We start from the raw sequence: 25,994 nt of genomic DNA, 5'->3' as shown, positions 1-25,994 counted from the left end.
GCATGAGGGAACATAGTTAAGTACGAGGATTGTCAGAAGTATATCTATGGTAATGATCCTGAAGGTGAACAAGGAGTGATTTGAGTCTGCTAACAAGGGTAAGGCCAAATATGTAACAGTCAACATATTATAGCAGGCTGTCCGGCGAGCCGGCCCTCCGCCCGCGCCGCGGGGTGGGCAAGCGCCCCGCAGGGGTCTCGGGCTCCCAGCCCACTGCCCGGCCTCCCTGCCACATGCTATGCGTCATCCGGGGACGCCCCTCGCCAAGAGAGACCCTCAATCACAAGTCACCCGCCCTCCCCACCCTCCTCGCCGTGCCTTGCAACCCCGCCCCCGAACCGCCCTCCCGATCCCCGTGCAGTACCCCCCGTCCCTCGCCGGGAAGAACGGCAGTAACTCCAGCAGCCGTGGCGGCTCTTTGAGCCCAAGGGGCGAGCGAGGCAGCCATTGGCGGAAGCCGCTGCCTCCGGCTGTGAATCCCGCGGCCCGGCCTCGCCCCACCGGCCGAGTGTGGCAGGACGCAGGGACGCGGGGACTGTCTGAACGGCTCCAAGATGGCCGCGCGCTTGGGGTCCGCACCTGCTGGCGGCCCCGAGCCCCGTTCACTGCCACCGCTGCTGACCGGAGCCGCCGGTCGGATCGGCGACTCCGGGGGCTGTCCCCGCGTGGCGGGAGGCCGCCATGGCGACCCTGGAAAAGATGGTGAAGGCCTTCGAGTCCCTCAAGTCCTTCCAGCAGCCGTCGCCGCCGCCGACTCAGCCCCTTCAGCCGGCACCGCCGCCGCCGCCGCCTCGGCCCCTTCAGCCGGCACCGCCGCCACCGCCGACTCAGCCCCCTTAGCCGGTACCTCCACTGCTGCCGCCTCAGCCCCTTCAGCCGGCACCGCCGCCTCAACCGCCACCGCCGCCCGCCCAGCTGTGGGTTAGGAGCCGCTGCACAGACGGTGAGTTCCTGCGGGCCCCTCCCCAACCCTGCGCGGGTCTCCGTCCCTCCCTCGGCCTCCCACGAAGGCCCCGATGCTGTCCGGGCCCCACGCCTCTGCTTTCCCGGCTGCGAAACTCGGGAAGGAACGGGGCTGTGTTGTGATCCGAGGCCGCGCGTCCTGTTTGACTTCCTCTGAGCCACTCCCCACCCCTCTCCTCCTCTGGGCCAGGTGTAACATTTTGTCTTCCCTTTTCAACTGACGGTTTAAAACAGTGTTTCAGATAACTGTCAAAACACTGCATGCAAAATACTAGGTTAACTTAAGGGAAGGAGTAGGAGAGAAGTGGGAAAGGAGCGAAGTTCACCGGTCACTTCTGCGGGGGAGGGTTAAGTGGTCACAGTGGTGAACGCGTAACTGCTACATGGCCCAGTGCGCTTACCATCATAGTCGTTACCGTTACTAACCCCAGACAGTTCTGGTATTAAGGAGGCATGACCACAGAACATGTGCTCATTGAGCTTAATTTTACACAAACAGTAAGTTTTCCACGGAATCAAGACAGGCAGTAAACGCCAGCTGCAGACGACAGCTTGTGAAGGGCTGGGAAAGAGCATGGCATGATCAGAACTTTAGTTTGACTGGCTTGAAATGTAGAGGGAAAGGGAAACTTCACACTGATGAATCAGAGAGGAGATAGCTGTTTTTTTATTAAACTAAAATGGTTGAATGAGCCTTGTTTATTAATGATTTGCCTTAGCAATTTGAACTTGGATTCTGCAAGTATTTTATAAGTTCTGTAAGAAGCTTGTTTTAAAATTTCAGAACTCTTAAGGTATTAGAAGTTCAGTTTTATTTTATAAGAATTTTAAAAAAGTGTTTATTTAACTCAATTAGAACAGAGTTCTTTTAACATAGGAGACTTTATTATCTCATGTATTAATACCCTCTAGAGGTACACAATGAAAAATGTGATTTATCAACAGATACATACAGACACAAGGAAAACAGAGCATGTAGCTTCAGTAACAGTTTAAGAGAAAAGTCAGAAACAGAAATCTTCCCTGGTCAAAATATCAAAAAAAAAGCACCTGGGGCTTATATCCCTTAATTGATTTGAGCTCTAAATGGAAAAATACACATTTTTTTTAAAAAAAAAATTGCTAAGAACAAGATTCTTTTTCATGTTGAGTAATAATTTTGGAGTTTAAATAAATACCAACAATAGAGCTATGAGGGAGGAAAAATATAAAATACTGATTTTTTTATTTGATTTCACCGTAAGGTGCATTCTTAAATACATAGGAGAGAACTGTCATGATTTGCGCAACTCGCTTGCAAATAGTTCAACAGTATTAACAATGATTGAATTTAGGTGGTGGGCATATGGGAATTTATCATCCTATTAAACAGTTTTCTGTATTTCTGAGACTTATAATAAAACATTGGAAGGAACCTGTTAGACATAATGCTGTATGTGAAGTAATTTGTTCCCTTTGTGAAATTCTAGGAAGGTTAAAATGCATGTTCATAACTTCAAGAAAGTCACAAGCATTTATGATGTAATCAGAACTACCTGAGGATCTGTGAAACTTGGTGAGTTGGTGAATTTTTTAAAATGTCTTAAAACATTTTGTTTTTACAAAGATTACTGGAGTAAGAGAAGGTAAATCTTAATCAACTCTTAATATTTTTTTCCTGGTTGATGTGATATAATTAAATGTGGGGAAAAAAAGGTAAATTCTAAAAGGAGACACTACCTTGATGGTTTTCTATGGAGGAAACTCAAGCAGGAGGAAGTTTAATTTAAAAACATAAATTACTGCTCTTTATAATACATTCTAAGTTGTCATTCTTTTGAATGCCTTCCTTTCCAGACAGATGTGTTATTCTGGGAGATCATTAGGACTTCTTGGTATTTGGAGGTATTGACCTAACCAGTGGAACTGCTGATTTATAAGAAGTTGTCCAGAATTTTGGAAAACTGATTAGTAGAGGTAAATAATGTTTCCATGGCAAGTGATGACAGAAAGTGACTTCAGTGAATTTTCCTTTGTTTTTAGGCAGATGTACCTAACCATGTATGTTAACAATGATTACAAGCTGAAGACTGAGAAGAACTGCCATTTTTGCCAGCTGGGATGCAGAAAAATTTGGACTTCTGGGTTCCACAAATGGGCTGAGGTAACTAAGACAGTAAACATATCTTCTTGGTCAACATGTATCTCAGGGTAATCACAGATGTGTTCCATTACCTGATACTGTTTTAACTTGGATAAAAACAAGAAAATTTAAGAAATAGAGTTTGTTTTTGCTTTTACATCAGTTTGGCAAAACAGAACAACCTCTTAATTACTAAGCACAAACCAATTTTTTCATTATTTTAAAATATTTTAGTTTCTATTTATATTGGTTTTGTGATAAGTAAGTAAAATCTGAAAGCTCAGAAAATAGTCAAACCTAGGAAGCTGCTTCTGACAAGTGAATTAGCCTATTGAAAATCTGATTTAGATCCTTGGCATTAATTTTCAAGTTTTTAAAGTTTCCTTGGATTTCTTCTATCCAGGAAAACAACATGCTCTTTTTAGGTGACTATACTCTGATTATAGTCTCTCCTTTATGGATTCAACACTAAATTGTAACCATAGGTATATTTTACCATTTACAAAACTGCCTGGTTGGGAAGTGTAATACAATGATTTTGTAAATTGAATTACTCTAAAATTTCAAGGATTTATTTTTAATTCAATTATGATTAATTTTCATTTGTCACTGGCTCTTAATGCTTTATTTTAAAGTGTCTCTCATAGACCCCCTTCTTTCATCTTCTTCCCTTAGGCTCTCTGTCCAGTAACTCTAAGTTCTTACATGTTCAAGGTAGGCTTGTGTATTTTTTTAAAGGCAGGCGCACCAAAAAGCAGTTTCCTGTGACTATCCTCTGTTTTGTTCATCATTTATGAGTCCAAATTTTATAGAATTGATTTAAAGAATGTCATATCTTTCTTATTATTGTGAATGGTTTTTAAAATGCTTTCCTTCTGACTCATTTCTGCATACTTTAAAATAATAATATGAATCAAATAAGTATGGGAATAAAATCACAGTTACTTGTATCACATTTGATTCCATTTATATGGCAAAGTCTTATTATTATGTTGTTGTTATGAACATGCATTTCATAATACACTTATTTAGATGAATCAGAGCTTATTCATTAAGGTCATTTACTTTTAGAAATATGTAATTTCTTGTGAATACATGTATATAGAAATACATGTGTCTTTTTATAATTTAAGCAGCTTAAAATACAGATAAAATAAATCCAAGATACAAGATAATATGCCTTGCATTAATTTAAATTCATGTGAGTTAAAAGACAATTTGAATATTGTTTCCCATTTTCTACTAGCTTCTTGATCATATTCAGCAGCACATTTACCTTTACATATAATTAAGGAATCTTTTTTATTTCTACTGTAGCTCTGTCATAATGGAAACTCTGCAGCAGAATCAGCTGTCATCTATCCCATGTGGTCAAGTGCAGAGGTGAAAATTCTCATTTGTGGGATGACCACTCACAGCTTTAAATGTTTTTACTGTAACTGCTTTTATAAGGTAGCAAGCTAGAGAGAGAGAGAGAAACAGAGAGAAGAAAAGAGTTCTCTCTGCATATTCCCATGTTGTGTGATGGCATTAGTCTTCTTCTGCTGTATTTTTCTAGAATGTGTGTGCGTGTGTGCATGTATGTGTGAGAAATGTCTTGTCTTTGTCCTAATAGCCACTCTTCTCTCCCTCTAGTTTTTTTCTCTATCCTCCCCTCCTATATTTTTCTTTTTCATCAATATCTTCTCTTTCAAAAAATTCTTGATAAATCAAATTTCCAACTTCCTCACTTTTAATATGGTAAAGTTACTTGGATCCCCAACATCAAGGGATCTCATACTTTAATGTCTGTAAGGATTTCCAGAGACACCTTTTAAAAATACAGATTTCCAGGCCTTATTTTGAGCAGTCCTCTTCCAGTAGATCCAGGGTGAGGCTGAGCGTCTCCGAGCCTTCCCCCTTCATATTATGGTGCAGGGTATCAGGGGCAGTTTTCCTCTGGGTCTCCCTGCTGTTGCTATGAACAGTGGCTACAGCATCACTAATATTTTTCTTTCTTGTTTTAATTGCATTAATATTATCAACCAGTTAATAGCATTTTCTTAAAATTATGGTCAAAAGCATAGGTGTTTGATTTATAATGGTATCTGCAAACCACTCTTTTACTGAATTAATTTGTTTTGCTTGTATTTCCAAAATTGTAAACGCTGTGAGTTAAGTGACTGCTTTGCTTCAACTACAGGAGAATGTGATAACACTCCAGGAGAGAGAGGTTGCATATATCAATGCAGACTCATACACAGAAGGTAAATTTTATTTCAGATTGTCATTAAATAGTATACCAGTATTTAAGTCTATCAACTCCAACTCATAAACTAGGATTATCCTCTTTCTATGAGATGCCTCAATAATAACTCCATTTCTCCATTTTACCAGAGAGAACATTATTATGATTCAAATGAATCAATATGATTCATAACTAAGCTATTGATCCTAATTTCTTTAGTATATTTACCATTTGCCTATCTTGGATTACTACTTAAAACTTTAGTACTTTTGACATTCTTCCTGTGGAGCTATTTTTAAAAGTTGGACTAAAATATTTCATACAGAAATAGTTCCTGTATGTATTGGAACAACTCTGAAATAAGCACCCACTACAGACTTCCTTTTGACCCTGACTTGTGGCATGTGCATCTGTAGGCTTTCATCGTATTATGGTTATTTCTAGGTAAGTGTCACAGGACACATGTTAGTTACTGACATGCTCTAGTCTAAAGTCTTCATATTGAATTGAATGAATGAATAAAAACATGAACATTATGGCCTTACCACTTCCTTTGCCAAAGAACCCTAGGTACTGCTGCCGTAATGAGCAATGACCCTTTTACTGCAGGAGCTGCAGCCTTAGCAGCAGAGTCCGCCTCTGCAGTCTCCTATCCTGAGTGTGTGCTGCAGCCTCTCTGGCTCTTGAAGAGTTATTTCCACCTTGTGTTTTAGTTTTAGCCAGACTGTCTGCCTGTCTGTCTATTTATCTCCCTACCTATCTATCTATTCTAAAATTTTATTTATTTCTTTTTACTGAAGTACATTTGATTTGTAATATTAGTTTCAGGTGTACAGCAAAGTTACTCAGTTATATAAATATACATATACATATACATATACATATACATATACATATACATATACATATACATATACATTGTTTTTAGATTCTTTTCCATTATAGGTTATTATAAGATACTGAATATAATTCCCTGTACTATACAGTAGGTCCTTGTTGGTTATCTGTTTCATATATAATAGTGTATATCTGTTAATCCTGAACTCCTAACATATCTCTTCCCTTCCCCCTTTCCCCTTGGGTAACCATAGTTTCTTTTCTATGTCATGAGTCTATTTCTGGTTTGTAAATAAGTTCATTTGTATCATTTTTTTGTTTGTTTACATTCCACATATAAGTGATAGAATGTGATATTTGCCTTTCTCTGTCTGACATACTTCACTGAATATGATAATCTGTAAGGTCCACCCTATTTTTAATTCTCCAGGAATGATGCCTTGAATTTGAAATCTGTTATATATTGTTTATAATTAGAAAATAAAGTTAGAATTAAATACAGGTTTGTAGTCCATTTGGAGGTATTAAAATTCTCTCTTATTTATTTTGCAGGCAATTATACTCTCAGAGTTGACTGTACACCCCTTCTTTTCCAGTTGGTATATAAACTGACAAAAGAGGTATGTAAATAGATCTGTTGTAATGATTTCTGATGAGTAGATAAATCAATTAACTTTTGTTTTCTAAATTACTAATATTTAAACTGGTGACAGACATAGCTGATTTGTATAAACAAGAAATCAGAACGAGCTTTAATACACTACTTACGTGACATAACTATGAGAACAGTAGTGCTAGTCTCTGTTCTAATAATAGTTCCTAATAATTGTATACATTTGTTAAAATGTGCAGGGTCTATTGTTTCATGGGGCAGAGTCTCTTTGATATAACAGAAAGAATACTGACCTGGGTTGGGGAAGCCTTGGCTGTGAAGATTGCCTTGGTTATTCATTCATTCATTCATTCAGGAAGTATTTATTGTGTGGTTACTATGTATCAGTTCCTATGAAAGGAACTCTAGCAGCAAAAGTGATAAAAGGACAAGGTTACTGAATCCAAATACTTTGTAATCTAGAGAGGCCACAGACCTGTAAATGAGGACTCATACTTCACTTGAATATTGGATACTATATACAGTGGAGGACAGTTGCAGAAGAGAGAAGTTAAAATCCTGGTGTAGCTGGTGAGGTTGGAAATCATTAGAAGGTGTTTAGAGAAGGATTAGTGGTTAGGCTGTAAAATGGAAGGATGTGAAAGTGGGGAGAATGTTTCTCCTCAGAGGACACAGGACCTAATAAAGATGTGGATGTGTGAAAGAACATTTCCTGACCTCTGGGTAATGCAATATAACCTCAATGTAAGGTGCTGGTGAAAAAGCTGGTAAGAAATGGGGCCTGACACATAGGCCTAAATGTTCATAAATCTGGTGATGGTGAAATTAAAGAATCTTTAACAATGTTGTACATTATCATTTTTATTCATTAGAAAAATTACTCTGTATCAGTGCAGTGAATACGTTAAGCTGTAGTAAGTCTAAAAGCAAAATGGAAATAATTCCACATACTTGTTTAGCACACATTAATTTATAAATAATAGTTATTGATGTAAAAAGTACTCTGAAAATGCTACTGCACTCTGAATCTCTAAAAATCATGTGATCTACTCATTGAGTATATGTGTGCTTCATTTAAATAACCCCCTATTATAGAATTTAACTGTAGAAATGTTTCTTTCAAGTAGGTATCACTTAGATGACAGTGGGAAGTAGATGTCACATCCCTGTGGTCCTGTTTCCCAATCGCCCTTCATCTTGCCCTGTCCTTTTCACTGTTAGTGTCTTTAACATCTCATCCTCCTAAGTGAGCATCCTCCCATGCCCATCACAACGCCCACCATACTGGGAAGCTTAGGTCCTTGATCCTTTTATTGAAATGTCCCATAAAAACATCTAAAAGCACGCTGAAAAGACAGCCCTTGTTGGGGAATCCTTCTCATGAGATACATTTACTCTCTGTCCTACAGAGGAGGCTCCTGCCTTTATAGGAGGGGTAGTAAGAATTTTAGGGCCAAGAAGGAGAAGCTTAGGTCTATCCCCTTTGTACATTTATTTAATAAGTATTAAATGTGTAAGTGGTTACCATAGTGACAGGATAAATCAAACATAGTTTCTGCTATTAGTGTGTTACCTGTGTAGCCAGGAGAGACTATGATCAAGAATTTTCAAATCCAAGATAGAGATTAAAATCACCAAAGGGTATACAGATAAAAGTGTGGGAAGCAAAAAATAAGTATCTTAGTTTATTATTTTACATGTTGGAATTAAACAGCCTTCTTAATGGGAAATTGTAAATTTTTTCCCATTCTAAAGCCTCTTTTATGTTAATTTGATTTTAATTTTCATGCCACTTTAGATACAATATATTTGTCTTTCAGAGTTTTTGTTTTAGGTAGTTTTTTAACAGTTTAACTGGGAAATTAAAATGTATATTTAGAAGTTACATTATCAGGATGAACTAATTAATTGTCCAGAAGAGAAGAGTGAGATTTTATAATCTTGTTTGATTTGATTGTCAGTGGAAGAATCAGACATCATTCATCTGGAGAAATGCTATTGGTTGCTGAGGGCTCAATCCCGAACTGGATTATTTGATTTAGAGACATTTGGCCCATTGGCTTCACCACCAATTCGTCCATCTCTGAGTGAAGGTGGGAATCCTTCTATTTTCTACAAATGTTCTTTGCTAAACACCTGAGCCTTGTTCCACCTTTGGAGCCTTGTGTAAGTCGGTTTACCTTTCTGCACTTGAATATTCTCATATATAAAATCAGTTTGACCAAGACAATCATTATGAAAGTGTGCTCCAGTGTGGTACCTCAGCATCTGGTGCAGGGTCAGGGTGGTGGACACTGAATAGGCAAAGCCCTAGCTTCCACACATGACCCCACCTCTTCCTCAGCTGAGGAGTGTCTATTGTATTTCTTTTATATAGAAGAAGGTTCCACTGCTGTATACTTCCCCCACCCTTAAAAAATTAAGAAACCACTAGACCATCTCTAAGGTCCCCACTTAGCTCTAAACTTTTCACTACTATAATTACATATATATATATATGAGGAGATATATATATATATATATATATATTTTTTTAAATGAGGTTTACAAGGAGCAGTTGTGGGTGATAATCACAAAAACTGTATTTGAAATCTGAAAGCTTGGGTTCTTCTTCTGATTCAGACCTTTTTAAAAAAAATTTCTTACTTTTAGCAAGTCATTTAACTACTTCTTAGCTTCAATTTTCTGCTCTTTGAGGGCACAGAATTAGATTCTTGAAATAGACAGTCTGTATTCTTCAGGTTTCTAGTGTGTTTTAGAAATATTTATTTGTTAGGGGAGCTAGAACAGACAGGGTTTCCACTTCAGCAGTGCAGTTATGTTTTTACCTTTTTATAATTAGAGATTGAGAAATCATTTCATTTGAAAATAAAATGATTCCATTTATTTTTTATGAAAAGTTTAAAAACCACAGGATTAGATTATAAATTGCCCTTTATTTCTGAAATTTAATATATTTAGTTATACAGATTAAGTGGTACAATGAAGACTGCAGTACAGAATTTCTGTCTCTTATAATATAGTGTGTTAGTTTTCTTTGCTTCATGAAGGAGCTGTATGAAGCTCTTTAATAACAACACAGTATATCTTTGATAGAGTTCAACTTTTCTTCTTCTTTTTTCCTTTTTCTTCTTAGTCTTTCCAAATTAGGATAATTGTGGTCTCTGACATTTTTCCAGTTAAATTTTTAAAATACATTTTTATTTTTTACATTCTACAATCACTTTTGACTTTTGGAATTAATGTAAGGTAGAGACAGGTATACAGACAAAACCAAACACTAAATGATAGTATTTTCTTCTAGGAAGTTAAATTTTGGTTATAATTATGCCGAGGGGGGGGAAACTTCCTAAGACAGTGGAAACTACTGATAACTTTTAAAAACTAAATCAGTTTATGCGAGTCATGCCTCCTTTCATAGGCATGTCATTATTAACAGGAAGTTGGTTGGCAGTGATTTATTCTGTCTGTATTCCTATTTTACAGGTTTATTTAATGCTTTTGGTGAAAATCATGACAGCCACATAGATTTTAAGGAGATATCCTGTGGGCTATCAGCTTGTTGCAGAGGACCTCTGGCTGAAAGACAGAAATATAAGTGTGTTAAACATCACAAAATTTGGAAGCTATACAGAGAAAAAAATTAGCATCCATTCATGTAAAAAATCATCTGTTTAAGGCTTGAGTTTTCATCCCTTTTGCAAACAGCAATCTCTTGCTAAGGTTTTACTGAGGTCAGTGTAAAATTTCAATCATCTATTCTTTTTTACTGTGGAGTAATTTAAGATCTTTGTTATTAATGATGGTTGATTTTCCAGATAAATGTACAATTCATGATAAATGAACTACATCAGTCATGATGTGTTTGAAAATGTTAAGCATATAGAAAATATTTTCTCATAGTCTATATAGAAAATTTGTCTTGCTTAACTTGAATTCCAACTTATTTTCTATCACTATGTATATTGATATTTTATTAGCAAAATTAAATTTATGATAAAACAATTTTATTAAATACTAAATTTATCTTTTAAACCTTACTAAAATATTATGGCATAATTTATAAGCATATTACATACCTAAATCTTAACCATATTTGTTTGGGAAAATGCAGCAGTTTACATTTAATTGGAACCTAATTCTTACATATTCATTAGGGTCATTATCTCTGCATCTTTCTAAAATACAGCTTCACAAATACTGCATATTTTGGGTATGATACTTAATAGTTCAATATTCTTTAGTAATGTTGTAATGTGATGCACTCAGTTAACTTAATAGCATAATTATTACATGGGTGTGTGAAGTAGATAATTATTTAATCTTAAAAATTTAGATTTCTTTTATCTTCCCTGATAGTATGCCATTACTCTAACCTGACTTTGTGATAGATTATTTGTTCACATTAAAGTTCTGGTATTAAAGAGGCTGAAGTCTTTGTTTCTCAATTGAGGGTAATTGTTGTCTTAAATTTTTTTTAAATTTATTTTTTTGCCAGTGGACTAGTGGAAGTTAACCAACTAGACTAACTAGCAATTTTGCTGATATTGTTGTTAATTAGCAAAGTGCTGATACTTTGGGTTTTTAGCTTGTTGTATATAAACTTCATTGAAGATTTGAAATTGTTCTTAGGCAAAAGTATTGGGTGCACATTAATTACATTGGAGAGGCAAAATCTTTATACAGTCATCTCTCATTATCTGCTGAGGATTGGTTCTGAGACCCCCTCAGATACCAAGTCCATGGATGCTCATGTCGTTATGTAAAATGGCATAGTACTTGCATATAATCTATGCACATCCTCTTGTATACTTTAAATCATCTCTAGATAACTTTTAGTACCTAATAAAATGTAATTATTTGTAAATACAATGTAAATGATATGTGAATAGTTGTCAGTGCATAGCAAATTCAAGTTTTGCTTTTGAGAACTTTCTGGGAAAATTTATATATATATATATATATACTTTTGATCTATTGTTTATACCTGTGAATGCAGAACCAATGGATACGGGGAGCTGACTGTACCAGCTTTTTGTTGATTCTTAGTGTAGATGGAATATTTTCAGCATTGTAAGAATCAACTCTGAAGTGGTCAGTTATAAATATTAGAAATTAATTTTAAAGCTTGAATTACCTTCTCAAAATCTGTGAGATATTGTATAGTAACTTGGCCCTTCTTTTTCAGTTTGCAAGAAATTTAACTTTAGATTTAGATGAAGGATAGAGTTCTCTAAGCTGGCTAATTATATAAGGAGAGAGACTTGTGAAGTGTACAGGAATTCCTACAAGTTCAAAGGACTTTAATGACACAATCTCCTCCAAATAAGAACTTAATCCAGAATGTAGTTGTTTGAGGAACTAAGTAATTTCACTAGGACAGGTTGTAATAAAATGTATTATACTTCAGAATATAAAAGTAATTTTCCTCCATAAGAGTTTCTTTTCTTTAGTTTGCTTCAAGGTATTTGATGTTGACGGTGATGGAGTGATGGAGTTCTCTCTAGGCTTGAACTGAGAGACACGTGGTTGCACAGAGGTCTGGAAGGACAACTGCACCGATGATACCCTGGTAAAGTCTGATTGTATACATCTTCTTGCATGTAAACTTCCAACAGGAACATAGAGTGAAGAATTTTTTAAAAGAGGTTGAGAAAAAGATTTCTTACTACTTCTAGGTTCTATATTATGCTACTCAAAATATTCATAGCCAAAGATGCAAAATTGGGAAGAGAATTTGCCTTAGAAAATTTAATAAACTGAATGTATTATGTAAAAAAAAAAAATGAAACCACTGGAAAATTGTTATAAATTTTTAAGGTAAACAAGCAATCTATTTCTGGAATTAAAAAAAAAAAACTTGACCGAAAAAATATTTTATACTTCAGCTACTGTCTAATAAAAATGATACCTTCTCTTTCCTAACTACTGATTTGGGTTTCTGGTTTTAAAGGAATTACTTGTGGATCTATCCAACATTGTAGAAGACACATAGAATGCACATGACACCACAAAGGTGAGTCTAGCAGAGACTAATTTATTCTTTTCTAAAAATACATTATATTCTGAATTGGTATACATACGTAACATATACATACTTGAATCTCTTCTGCATCATCCCTGCTAAATGCTTATTTGGACCTGTGGTTACAATAACTCCAAGTTGTCCCTAAGGAAAGCCTATTCGACCTTTAAACAACTCCATTAAGTGTTATTTACATAAAAACATTATATTTTATAAGCTAGGCATTTTGTAAAAATTAAGTAGAGACAGCCCTTGTCATCTGTAGTTTATAATCTTTACTTCTCCCAGTTTAATACATTATGGTAAGACAAAACTTATATTGAGCAAAAGAAGCCACAATAAAAGAACACATTGTACAATTTAATTTATATGAAGTTCTAGAACAGAGACAGAACTAATGTTAATAAGTGTTACAATAGTGATTTTGGAGATGGGTGAGTTAACTGAGAAGGACCATAGGACATCTGGGATGATGGAAATTATTTTTCACCTCAATCTGGGTGGTGTATATAGTTTTTAAATTTTTTTTCAATAATATTGGTGAGGGTCTGTCCTAAGTTCTTTAATAGCAGCCAGAATAAGTGTATAATAGCAGAAACAAGCATGTACTTTACAAAGAATAAAGCCTTGAATTTTTTTAGTTTCACAACATTTATTAAAGATATTATAATAGGTTTGCCTTAATGTCTATGTATCCCTGTGAAACTGAAGATAATCCATATATGTGAGACACATATGAGTTAATTTGACCCTTTCTATTCAAATGTTGACATGTACCAAGTTGCAAATGGTAGGATGTAGACCATAGTGGCCTTACACAGGCTTAGAAAAATAAGTAACATTTTTTTCAATCACAAATCCAGAAGAAATCATCATAGTCTTATTAACTGACACTCAATAGAAATAAATAATAGAAATGAATTTTTCAGGGCTTGATCTTTGTTTGGCAATTCAGATAACCGTCTTCATTTACTTTTCTGCCCAAAACTAAGGTAGCCATTTCTATTTAGTATATATGAAAACAGAAACACAGGAAAGTTTCTATTAGGAAATACCTTATGTAGAGATACAATTTCCATCGCCTTTCTTCTGGGTGTTTGATAAGTATGGAGGTTATCATTGCTGTCTATTTTTATATAAGACCGAGTTTCTTCTTATGGCTGTACTTTTGAACATTAAAAAAAAAATCATTTAGCTGCTCCATCTCCGTGTAACCATAATAATGAAATGGTAAAAATTTAGAATAGATTTTGGACCTTTCAACCAAACCTATTACCCATATTCACTGGTGACTAGACGGTGACAATATTACCCATTATTTTGTACCATTACGTTGGTGTTAATATACTTCAATGGAAGTTGCATCATGAAAGCCAATAATTACCATCACAGTGCTTTAAAATCTTTTCTTATAAAAAATGGTAATATATATTGAATGAATACATGAATATCATTAATAATAAATATTATTAAATATCATTAAATAATAAATCATTAGATAATAAAAATATAATTAAGTAATAAAAGCTAAGAACATTATTATTCATCTAGGATTGTTAAGGTGATTGTTCAAAACATGAAGTAAGAAGCATTTGGTTATATTTTTGCCTGCCGAGAAATATTGTCTACTGTATATAAATGTAATTTTTGGTACACTTTGACACCAAAAAAAAAAAATACTGCTTTACTCAACTTGTGAAAGTAATGTTACATTTTATTTTGAGGAAATGTTAATATAGATACTCATTTATTATATATATTTAGTTCTTTTAAATCTCTTAAGAAGTCTAATAATATTGCCAGATGTTTTAAAGATCTTAGAAAATTGTTAGGGTCAAAGGGCATAATCCAAAGAGTTTGGAAAAATGCTTTCAAAGTTAGTAAATAGTCCTTTTTCTCTACCCAGAACCTTTTGTGGGTTCTGTTAGTAAACTTCACCTTGAACCAGAAGATACTGTGAGTTATTTCCCAGGTCTTACTGGAGGAAGATTTTTGGTGATAAATTGCCCACGTTATGACTGACTACTTCAGAGTTTGGTTACTTTTGAACTTATTCTTGCTGGCCTACTTTCAGATGAATACATAGCATCTACATTAAATCATTAGTTTTCTTTCAGACTAATGACCATTGCAAGTTTAATAAAACAAATTTAATTCAAATAATATAAGAAAATGAAGATTTAAGATATTCTTAAATATTGTTTCTCTTTCAGAATGGCCATCTTAACTCTAGAAGAATATCAGATCTGGAGTGTGAAAAATGTTCTTGCCAATGAGTTTTTGAATCTACTTTTCCAGGTATGTTTAAGGTAAATGACAGAGACCGAGGGCAGTGGTACCAGTAGTTCTACATCTTTTCCATTATGTAGTAGTTAGACAACTACACTACAAAACCATATATTGTCAAAAGAACTGCATTAACCTGTACACCACCTGCAGATGGTAAGTTAGAGCGTGGGTGCTTCTTAGAGTCACAATGTGCATGATAGGAAAGTAGAGTATAGCTGATAATGTTTATCTTAATAACTCATGATAGAGCAGATTGTAGACACATAGAAAAGAATTTAAAATGTAAAAGTCATTATAATTTGCTATTTTTCTTTACTTTTTTTTTTAAGACCCTCCCTAACAAGTAAGGCAGTGTGGACAAAGACATAGAAGTTGGCAGCTGTAAATTTTTCACAAAGTATACCATCTTTCCAGTTAGGAGGTTATTTTAGATGCAGAGCTGTTTCTTAATTTTCTTTCTTTCTTTCTTTTTTTCTTTTTTGTAATTTAATTCTTTAGAAGGTCCAATAAAGATTGAAGGAGAAAGGAGGAAAGAAAAGCTGTCGGGTGAACATGAAATCATAAAACTTGCCAGATTTTAAGTATTTTCCCAGTTAAAGTAGTTCTCTTTGCTCCAATTTAAAGAAAGAACTTATAGTTTCCCATTTTTCATAATTCTTCAAAAATATATGTTGATTTAATAGTATTTTACAGAGGGAGGGGTGTGAGTAGGGACAGACTGGAAGTTCAAGATTTGTAAATACTGACAGGTATATATAGAATAGATAAACAAACTTATACTGTATAACACAGGGAAATATATTCAAGAATTTGTAGTAGCTCATGGTGAAAAAATATGAAAACAAATATAATTATATTCATAAAGGACTGAAAAATTGTGCTGTACACCAGAAATTGACACAACATTGTAAATGGACTATAACTCAGTTAAAAAATAAAAGATATAACTGTTAGAACACTATAAAAAAAAGTAGTATTTTAGATTTTTTTTATTTTATTCTCCTTTTCTTATAAAAGCACCCCTATGAAGATCAATAAGGCTTGATATCTTCATATCTATCATGATCCTCCATTGTGAATACAGAGTAACCTGCCTGTGGCACAGCTATGTTAGAATAAATGAAATTTGAACTCTTCCTGACAGCTAATATCTAATGTATATTTAAAGCATATGAAATCTGATAAGCCTGTGATGCCCATTTAAATCAATCAGTTGCTCCACTGTCAGTTATCTGCCAGGATCTAAGTTGATATGTCTTTATAAAATATAAATACATTTAAAAATAATATAAACCTACTATAAACATAAATGACTTGGTTAGTAATATGAAAATTGAGCAGCTATTTTTATCTCATTTAAAATGATGCCCTCAATTACTTTATGTTATCATTAATTATATAGATATTTTGACCACTTAAGTTTGTGTCTGAGTCATCTTGCAGCTCTTACATAGCAAAGCATTTTGAACTTTTATATTGCCTTTCCTATTTTCTCATGCTTATCAGGGACTTGCATAGGCACTATTTTTCTATGACTCTATAAACAGATGTATGCCTGAAATTTTCTTTTGTGTCTCAGGGTTTCTAGCATAATATTACTGACAGATTTTTTTATTGGTTAGCAATCTAATTTTTTTCTTGGTATATATAGTCCTTTCAGTCCTTTCAAATATATATATATATATATATATATGTAGTCAGTTTTCAATTTTGTGTCAATTTCTGGTGTGCAGCACAATGCTTCAGTCATACATGAACATACATATATTTATTTTCATACTCTTTTTCACCATAAGTTACTACAAAACAGTATTGGATATAGTTCCCTGTGATATACAGTATGAACTTGTTTATAAATTGGGAGTTTGAGATTTCCAGGTACTAAATATTAACATTACATTTTATGATGCTCACTTTATCCCATATTCAGACATGCTTTTAAAACTTTATTTTCACTTAATATATAAGTAAGCAGACTTACTCTAAATTGTTTTATTTTCTGTCTGTTTCTAAAATAGAATTAGCTAATAAATTCAGTGATAAAAGCTTGAATTATACTTTTATTTTATTTGCCAAGATCCCACTCCTGGCTGACCATTTTGGGTATTTAAGTATAAAGTAAGTAAATGTCAGTAGAATTAGGAAACCATTCCTGTGGTAATATTATTTTCAGTCCTTTCAAATAAACTCAGTGCCCAATATTTTGCAGAGGAAGCATTCTAAACATGATCAGGAACTTCTATCTTGTACGTTTGTCAGAAAGCGTGAAATGTTAAACAGTTTGATAAACAGAATAGTGCACCACACTGACCCCTACCTATATCCATGTTCTAATCCTGAAATCTGTGAATATGTTATTTTACATGGCAAAGGGGATTTTGCAGATGTATCAGGTTAAGGACTCTGAGACAGGGAGATTAGCCTGGATTATCTACATTGGCCTAGTCTAACAACAGGAGTCCTTAAAAATTGAAAATCTTTCCCAGATGTGGTCAGAAAGATATGACTTTGGAAGAAGGATTAGAAAGCTGTAAAGCTGTTAGCTTTGAAGATAGAGGAACGGTCATGGGTAAAGAAATGTGGGTGAACACTAGAAGCCGGAAAAGACAAGGAAATATATTCTTCCTTTGACTTACAGAAGGGCATACAGCCCTGCTGACATCTTGATTTTTAGCCAAGTGATACCTGTTCCTGACTTGACCTACAGAACCATAAAATAATAAGTTTGTGTTGCTTTAAGCTGCAAAATTTGTGATAATTTGTAACAGCAGTGATAAAAATAAGTATAGGGGAGGTAATCCAAATTTATGGATTGGAGGGCTCAACATTTTAAAGATGTCAGTTCCCCTTCAACTGATTCAAAGATTTATATATGTACATCAAAATCCCCAAAACTTAATTGTTGTTACTGTTTTTTTGTAGAACTTGACAAGCTGATTCTAAATACATAGAGAAGCTTGAAGAGCCAACAATAGCCAAGCTGATATTAAAGAACAATGTTAAAGAACTTATTATAAAACAATATTAAGTCTATGTGATAACTACCTAAAGTTAGACATATAGACCAATGGAACAGTATTGAATTAAACCCTGTACCATACATGAACAGTAATTTTAGATAGATTATAAATCTAATAAATTTGAAACAAAAAGCAAAGCATCTGGGGGAGGGTAAAGCTCAGGTGGAATGTGTGCTTAGCATGCATAAGGTCTTGGGTTCAACTGCCAGTACCTCCATTAAAATAAATAACCTAATCCCCCACCAAAATAAAGCATCTAGAAAATAGTGTAGGAGATATTTTAATGACTTTGAAGTGGCAAAGAGTTCTTAAACAGGACACAGCACTAAACATAAAAGAAGAGATTTAAGTTGGACTTCAGTAAAATTAAGAATTATTTTTATCAAGAGATACCATTAAGAAAGTGAAAAGCCACACGGTGGGAAAATATATTTGCTATACCTATATCCAACAAAAGACTTGTATCTAGGGCATATAGAGAACAAAAACCAGTGGAGAAAAAGGCAAAACCTCAATATTAAAATGTGCAAAAAAATTGAACAGGTGCTCCACACACAAAAAGAAAAATCCAAATAAGCTATGAAAAGTGGCTGAGCTCTTTAGTAATAATAAAATACGTACTAAAACCACACTTGGAACACCATTAGACATCCACTAGAATAGTTAGTTGTTAAGTGATATGAAGCATTGGTGAGGGTAACATGCAATGGGGACTCTTACACATGGCCAGTGGGAATATAAATTCTTTCAAATACTTTGAAAGTAGGCTTTTTGAATGAAAGTTATATATGTATATGTGTGTGTGTGTACATATATACACACACACACATATACATATATACACACACACACTCCCTGTGTACCCTTCAGAAGCTTCTACATCTGAGCACAAAAGGACATCCAGAAAATTCTCATAATCACTATTTGTTATAGCCCCAAATAGAAAATGACCCAAAGACCTGTCAACAATAAATACATAACCGTAAGTGGTGGCACATGCATACAAGTTGTATACTTTAAAGCAATAAAAATAAATATACTAGTTTACAGAAAACACTAGTGGATGAATCTTACATAATGTTGAGTGGAATGTACGGGACTAAAAATTTCAAAAGCAAAAAAACCAATCCATGGTGGCTGAATTTAGGATGGTGAATCCATCAAAGGGGTGACATAGTATCTGGGAAGAAACCCAAAGTGGAACAGCAATGTTCTGTTTCTTGACTGGATGAAGGTTACATAGATGTGTTTACTTTGTGAAAAATCACTGAGCTGTATACTTAAGATATGTTCACATTTAAGCATGTATATTATATTTGCATTTAAAAAAAAATGTTTGCTTGCAAAAAAAGATATCCAAAGCCTAAGTATTTATCAGTAGGAGAATGGATAAAACAAATGATAGTATATTCAAACAATGGAATACAATTCAACAATAAAAAAGAATCAACTACTGATACAAGGATGAACCTCAAAAGCCTAATTTATACATTTCATTGTCAGGTAAATTTTAACTCAGAAGGTAAACAAAACTATAAACAGGCATGTGCCCTGGGGGGAGGGGTGCTGAAGCCTTTGTCTCCTCAGACCTGTGCCATTACTGGCACATCTCGCAAGAAGAGAGGCAGGGCTCAGCCACAGCTACCATCTTGTCCTGTGCATAGTGCCCGGGCGGGGGCAGGGCTGAGACCTGAATCTGCACGTGGGGGCCCCACAACCTTTTAGGCAGGACTGAGACTTGTTTATAGCCTGAGGCAGAGAGGATTTTTCTACCCTGACACCTCAGAGAACTTGTGCCGCCAAGGGAAACAAGGAGCTCAGATTTGGCACAGAGCGTAGGCGGGGCTGTTCCGTGGTCTTCCCTGAGCCCACCTACAGACCGCCTACCCGAGGCAGAGCAGGCAGCTGCACAGAGCAGCGGAGCGACCAGCACCAGGAGAGGGCAGGTGGGCAGCCACCCACCTTCCTGGCAGGAACACAGCACCTGACCACAGTGCTGGGATGGGGTGTGATCTGCCCACGCTTCCCCCCAAGCACAGCATCTGACTGTGGCATCAGGAGGGGGAGTGACCTGCCCACCCACTGGATAAGAGCTCAGCTCCTGACTAGTGTTAGGAGGGGGCACAATCTGCTGGCCAACAGCCACTGAGAGCAGCACAGATGAGGGTGCCAACAGAAGGCCTATGAAACAGCAAGCTGAGTTCATGAAGCAGGGCAAAGACACAAAGACCTCTCGATAAAATCATTAAGGGCACACCATCTCCAGGATAAGTAGGTAACTGCTACTCCTTAAGCCACGGTGCCAGAGAGATATGAGCAATGTGAAGAAGCAGAGAAACCACTCCCAATGAAAAGATCAAGAGAAATCCCCTGAAAGCATGAACAAAGAAATAGACACTGATGGTCTATTAGATCAAGATTTCAAAAAAGAGTGATCAAAGTACTGAAGGAACTAAAAGAAATAGTGTTTAGGTATATAAAATGTATCAAAAATGAAATAGAAACTATAAAGGAGAACTAGGTAGGGTTAGTAAACTCATTGGCTGAGATGAGAGCTGACCTAAAGGCTGTGCAAAGCAGACAAGAAAATACAGAAGAATAAATAAGTGACCTAGAAGACAGGACAACAGAAAGCACCCAATCAGAACAGCTGAGAGAAAAACAAATGAAAAACCAAACAATATACGGGACCTATGGGGTAATATAAACTGTGCCAATGTATGCATAATAGGAGTTCCAGAAGGGGAAAAAGAACAAAGCGGATTGAAAAGGTATGGGAAGGACTCATGACTGAAAATTTCCCAAACCTAAAGAAGGAATCATATCCAAGCACAGGAGGCTCAGAGGGTCCCAAGCAGGAAGAACCGAAACAGACCCACACCAAGGCATATCCTAATCAAGATAGCCAGATTCAAGGATAAAGAAATGATCCTAAAGGTAGCAAGAGAAAAACAAAGAGTGAGTTACAAGGGAACCCCCATAAGGTTTTCAGCTGATTTTTCTACACTATTTACAACAGCTAAGACATGGAACCGGCCTAAAATGTCCATCAAAAGATGACTGGATAAAGATGTGGGATATTTATATGATGGGATACTATTCAGCCACAAAAACTGACTACATAACGCCATTTGCAGAGATATGGATGCTCCTGAAGAATGTTATTCAAGGTGGAGCAGTACAGAAAGAGAAAGAGGAATACCATGTGAGATCACTCATGTGTGGAATCTTAAATATATGCAAGATCTTGTGGTAACTCACAGCAAAAAAAAAAGTGACAATGAATATATGTAAGTTCATGTATAACTGAAAAATTGTGCTGTACACTGGAATTTGTCATAACATTGTAAAATGACTATTACTCAATAAAAAATGTTTAAAAATAAGTAAAATAAAATATAACCTTTAAAATACTGTATAATGAGAGGTGTGATGTTCTAGTATCTGTTCTAAGTAGTACGTTAGACACACATAAGAATAGCCAATGGTCAGAAAGATCACATGTTATCAGCTACCACGCCATGCAAATTAATGGCATTTAGCAGATATTCATATATGTGTGTAAATATATAAAATAGGTATTAGTCTATATGTAAATCAAATCAAATATTATATTATAATCTAATGTAAAATCATATCAGAAAAAGCAGTGTGCTGACATAAGTGTCTTGGTGTAAACAGATTACAATTTTTTATTGAGTTGTCATAATGGGATAATATTGTGAACCAAGTGGAAATTGTAAAAAAAATGTTATCCAAAAAAAAAAAAATCCTGACTACATGAAAAGATGCAGTTACTATAAGGCCTTTCCCATTATTTACTATCAGTGTCAGAAAGTCTTGGAATAAGTTAGGAGAATTAAAAACTCTAACAAGACACAAGAATGCACTCTCTGTTAAAGAAAATAAACGAAAAGAAAAAAACAAATGAATAGACAATTAAGGTCCTACAGATAAAAATACCAATTTTTATGGGAAATAGCCTTAAAATAAAAAATAAGGAGATTATATTCTAATTTCACCTTTTGAATAAAGATATACAAAATTTAGCTGAATACCTTCGTATTTTGCACTTATGAAGAAAAAAATGTATTTGCAATGAAAAAGCAGCCATTACCCTGCCTTTTGAGTATTCTAAAGTTTTAGGTTTGAATATATTTCATCTTAAATGATCTTAAGCACTATGCAGTGGTTGGTGTTTTAAAAATACCACTGTGCGTGGAACTTCTAAAAGTGCTTCAAAAAATTTATATTTTTGTAATAATTTAGCAATGGCCTGGATATTATTTTTAACAAGACAACTCACCATGGAATACTGCAAGATTTTTTCAATGAGTTTATATTCACACATGTTTAAGATTGTCACTGTATTATGAGAAAATGTCAACCGTGGCAGTATTTTGACTTGAAAATGAGATAAGCTGAGAAGCATATTTTAAGTATAAACTAAATGATTGCATTCCTTTAAAGACAAGAAAGTAAAAGCATGATAAACTCTGACTTTGACACACTTAAAATATAAAAATTAACATAATGTAATTTTACACACTTCTCTTTAACTCTCAGTACTTTCTCAGCCCCTTTCCCATTACACCCGCGTCCCCGCTCCTGACCCTTGGTGTACACACCTCCGTTCACACGGAGGAAGGGGGGACCCGGGCGGTGAGGACCAGGGGCGCGGACACCCCAGCGGCCCCGATGGACACGGACACTCACCCGCTCCCGGCGGGCGAGGAGAATAGTCGAAGCGGGCCCGCCAGCGCACCCGTCCCCTCCTGCCCTGCTGGCCGGGGCCCCAGCTCGGTCAGGTCCACACACACCCCGGCAGGAAGCGGGCTCAGGCCGTGGGAAACCGGCGTAACTTCAGACAGAGAGCGGGGAGCATCCTCCCGCAGACACGCAGGCAGCGCTGTCCCGGAGCCTCCTTGGCGCCGCCCGCTCAGCCCTGAGGAAAGCAAACTCCGCCCCCAGGGAAGACGCTGGCTGCTGACGCGGACTGCGCATGCGCACCGCCACCTAAGGCACGCTGGCTTCGTGCGCCCCCTGCAGGTCCTCGAGGGCGGTGCAGGATACTCGGAACTCACTGTAGAACACATGACCCCTCCCAGCCATGATGCTAAATCACTGGAAATCTCAGTGCCCTGGCCTCTTTTTTAATGGCACTGGTGATGCTCTCATCCAGCCATGCCTGCTCTCTTGCCTGGCACATGCCTCAGTCCTTGGAATCCTGCCTGAATCAGATTCTGTTCTGGGGGAAGGACAGGTGCAGAAGAATCTCAAAATTCCAGACTTAGAAGATGACCAGGAACCCAAACTCAACTCTGTTAACTCCCTGGGGTCCCCTGAGGAGTGTGGTTTTCTCAGAACCATCTGCCCTGTGTCAGGAGCAGACCAAGCCTCAGGTAGCTTAGAGAGGCTATCATGCAGCACATGCTTTGGATGGTTCTCAGTTCAGACCTGCATGATCTTGAGACCCTTTTGTAACTCCTAACACTCTGTTTTCTCATACCTATAGTGATGGTTATTGATAACTGAGTTAAACCTCTTACAATGCTGAGGTGCTATTGTTCCTTGGATAACAGAATATTTTGAAGGGATCAACTGTTTATCACCTCCCACTAATGAAGTATGTTTTTAAAACTAGAAATGTTTCAGGGGGCACTCAGGTCCTCCTCTTGCACCAGTTCCTGAGGTGTTGGCAGTTTCTGCTCTGAGCTCCAGATCCTGATCCTGCCGGTGGTCTATGGTGATGCCAGTGTGTACATGCTCTTCCTTTTGCACCGGTGTGGAAAGGAGACAGCCCTTCCCCTACATGAGGCTGCAACACGCTGACACTCAAAGCAGGCACAATGAAGAACCAGCTAGAGTCCCCGGTACCAGCTGTCCCAGGTAGAAACGTCACCTTCACCACAGTGTTCCTGTGCTCCTATCAGGCCTTCACTACTCCCAGCAGGCCATGCATGAGCAGTGTGACAGTGTGACACCTGCACAGCATGGTGGTGATGATCCCACCTTATCTGTTTGTCTTTGGAATGTCCCCATACCTCTCTGAGCTTCACTTTGCTCTTCTCACAGGCAGAGTTGTACAGGCATGAACCTCACAGGGTTATGGTAGGTAGTCACGGTAGCTGCTCACCCAGTGGCAGGCTCTGCCGAGAGGGCTGCTGGGAGTGCTGTGTGTCTTCACACTTGTCCTTCACTCTCCCCAGTGAAAACACTCTTGGCCTTATCCTTCCCTGGCCTGCGGCCTTTCTGTGCTTGCAAAAGAGCATGGAAACAATCTGCAAAGAAGTTTTGAGGTTCTGTCCATCTGGTCCAGGAAACGCTGACTCTCCTAGATGTGCTGTTGGGTGGGCTCTCATGGAAGGGGCTTCGGAAGGACTTCCCTTTGCAATAAGTTGCCCCACCCAGCCCTTTCCATGATCCAGACTCCTGGGACCAGGGTGCAAATCCCCAGCTCCCCACTTGTCAACCATGTGACCTGGGCAACTGTCTCAAACCCAAGCTTTGTCCACCCAAGGTCAGCAAAGATGGGGGATAACAGGATGTCCCGCACAGAGTGTCTGTGCAGATTAAGTGAGGTAGAACAGACAGAACAGTGGTGGGGCCTGGCCCATTGGTTGGCAGAAGGGAGCTTAACATGTGCAGCAAGTTCCACGGGTCACCCAGCAATCTGCCCAGAGGCTTAGCCACTCCATCGCTATCATGCATCTGAAGTCCACTTAAACACATGGGAGAGAAACAAACACATATTCTGAGTGTAGCTACCACAGGGAAAATTGCATCTGAGCGGGGAGTAATACCAGAGGGTGATCAGGATGGCGGAAGATGCCCCCTGGGTTTGAGCAGACTGGAGCTGCCCTCCAGAGCCTGGGGTTAGTGAGGATGGGCTTGTAGAAATGCCCCTCTCCTTTACCCATGAATGCTGGGTCCTGCGGGTACTGAGTCCCACAATCGGTGTGCTGCTAGGGCCCTCAGCACAGAGAAAAACCCAGGGGGGGTTCCCACAAGGCTTCGGCCACATCCTCTGCTTCCTGAACTCCCACTCTGGTGACCCCACCTGGGATGCAGAGATGAGGTGAGGCAGGGACCTGTGCTGTCAACATCACTGCTCTACCCTGGGAATCTGGCACACAGTAGGTGCTTGGTAAGACATTGTTGAATGAACAGCAATACCGGGCCAAGTTTCTGTGGGTGTCTGTGCCCCCAGATCAGGGACCCCTCAGGGCCCACCTCACAAGTGACATGAAAATAATAATCCCACCAGGAGCAATAACAGTTCCTCAGAATAAATGGGCTTTTCCAAGCACTCTCCACCTGTTGCAAAGGCCTCCAAGCAGGGAAGTGGGCTGTCAGGGGCAGCACTGCACTCTCCACTGTAACAAGGAGAAAGCCAAGGGCCACAGAGAGGAGTGCCTTTCCAGTGTCACTGCTCACTTTCCCACCTTTTGGGAGACCAGGAGGCTTTTCTACTACATTCTGGCTCTGAAGCCCCAATACTGTGTGGACATGCCTCCCTCCCTGGAGCAAGGAACCAAAAGAGACCTGTCACTTGTCACCAAGCAGACAGGCTCATTCCAGCTCATTGTGCCACCAGCAGGTTGTGCTAGAAGCAGGATCCTCTGGGAGACATCACACTCTCCCAAGCTGGAAACAGGTGAACAGCTCACAGGTTTCCTGGAGAGGATGGTCACATGGCCTTGATCTGGCCGATCAGCATTTTCCATCCTCCCTGGCCACTGTGATTGGCTCAAGGCTGGGCACCAGTCCAATCAGGCTCCACGGAGGTCAGGCCTAGTTGCTGGAATCCTGAGAGCAGAAAAGTTCTATTTCAGTTGGGTGTTGAGGGGTGGTGATGTCAGCCTGTGGCAGTTGGTGACTATCTTGCTTTCATAAAG

At 37.7% G+C, this 25,994-nt stretch overlaps 1 protein-coding gene and 1 long non-coding RNA gene across 2 annotated transcripts; both read left to right on the top strand.

The window, feature by feature from the left end:
• The first annotated feature begins 809 nt into the window (after positions 1-809).
• On the top strand, positions 810-10,356 carry LOC140693204 (N-acetylated-alpha-linked acidic dipeptidase 2-like). The gene is made up of 9 exons (XM_072957220.1): positions 810-943; positions 2,433-2,518; positions 2,986-3,106; positions 3,761-3,799; positions 4,403-4,468; positions 5,268-5,331; positions 6,702-6,769; positions 8,724-8,855; positions 10,249-10,356. The coding sequence occupies exons 3-8, from the start codon at positions 2,990-2,992 to the stop codon at positions 8,769-8,771; spliced, it is 402 nt and encodes a 133-aa protein (XP_072813321.1). The 5' UTR covers positions 810-943; positions 2,433-2,518; positions 2,986-2,989; the 3' UTR covers positions 8,772-8,855; positions 10,249-10,356.
• A 1,849-nt stretch (positions 10,357-12,205) lies between these two features.
• On the top strand, positions 12,206-18,269 carry LOC140693300 (uncharacterized). The gene is made up of 4 exons (XR_012069020.1): positions 12,206-12,334; positions 12,716-12,778; positions 15,001-15,085; positions 17,999-18,269. It is a non-coding gene; the product is annotated as an uncharacterized lncRNA (long non-coding RNA).
• Positions 18,270-25,994: the final 7,725 nt, after the last annotated feature.

This window comes from Vicugna pacos, unplaced genomic scaffold, assembly GCF_048564905.1.
Source record: "Vicugna pacos unplaced genomic scaffold, VicPac4 scaffold_19, whole genome shotgun sequence".
Lineage (NCBI taxonomy): Eukaryota > Metazoa > Chordata > Mammalia > Artiodactyla > Camelidae > Vicugna > Vicugna pacos.
The sequence above is the reverse complement of the archived record's forward strand: the minus strand, read 5'-3'. Positions and strand labels throughout refer to the sequence as shown.

Bases quoted from the DNA above. Each gene is read 5' to 3' on its own strand.
- LOC140693204 (XM_072957220.1), top strand. From the start codon at position 2,990: ATGTACCTAACCATGTATGTTAACAATGATTACAAGCTGAAGACTGAG. The intron at 3,800-4,402 runs GTAGGCTTGTGT...TTTCTACTGTAG, and splicing joins TAAGTTCTTACATGTTCAAG to CTCTGTCATAATGGAAACTC. The intron at 4,469-5,267 runs GTGAAAATTCTC...CTTCAACTACAG, and splicing joins CCATGTGGTCAAGTGCAGAG to GAGAATGTGATAACACTCCA.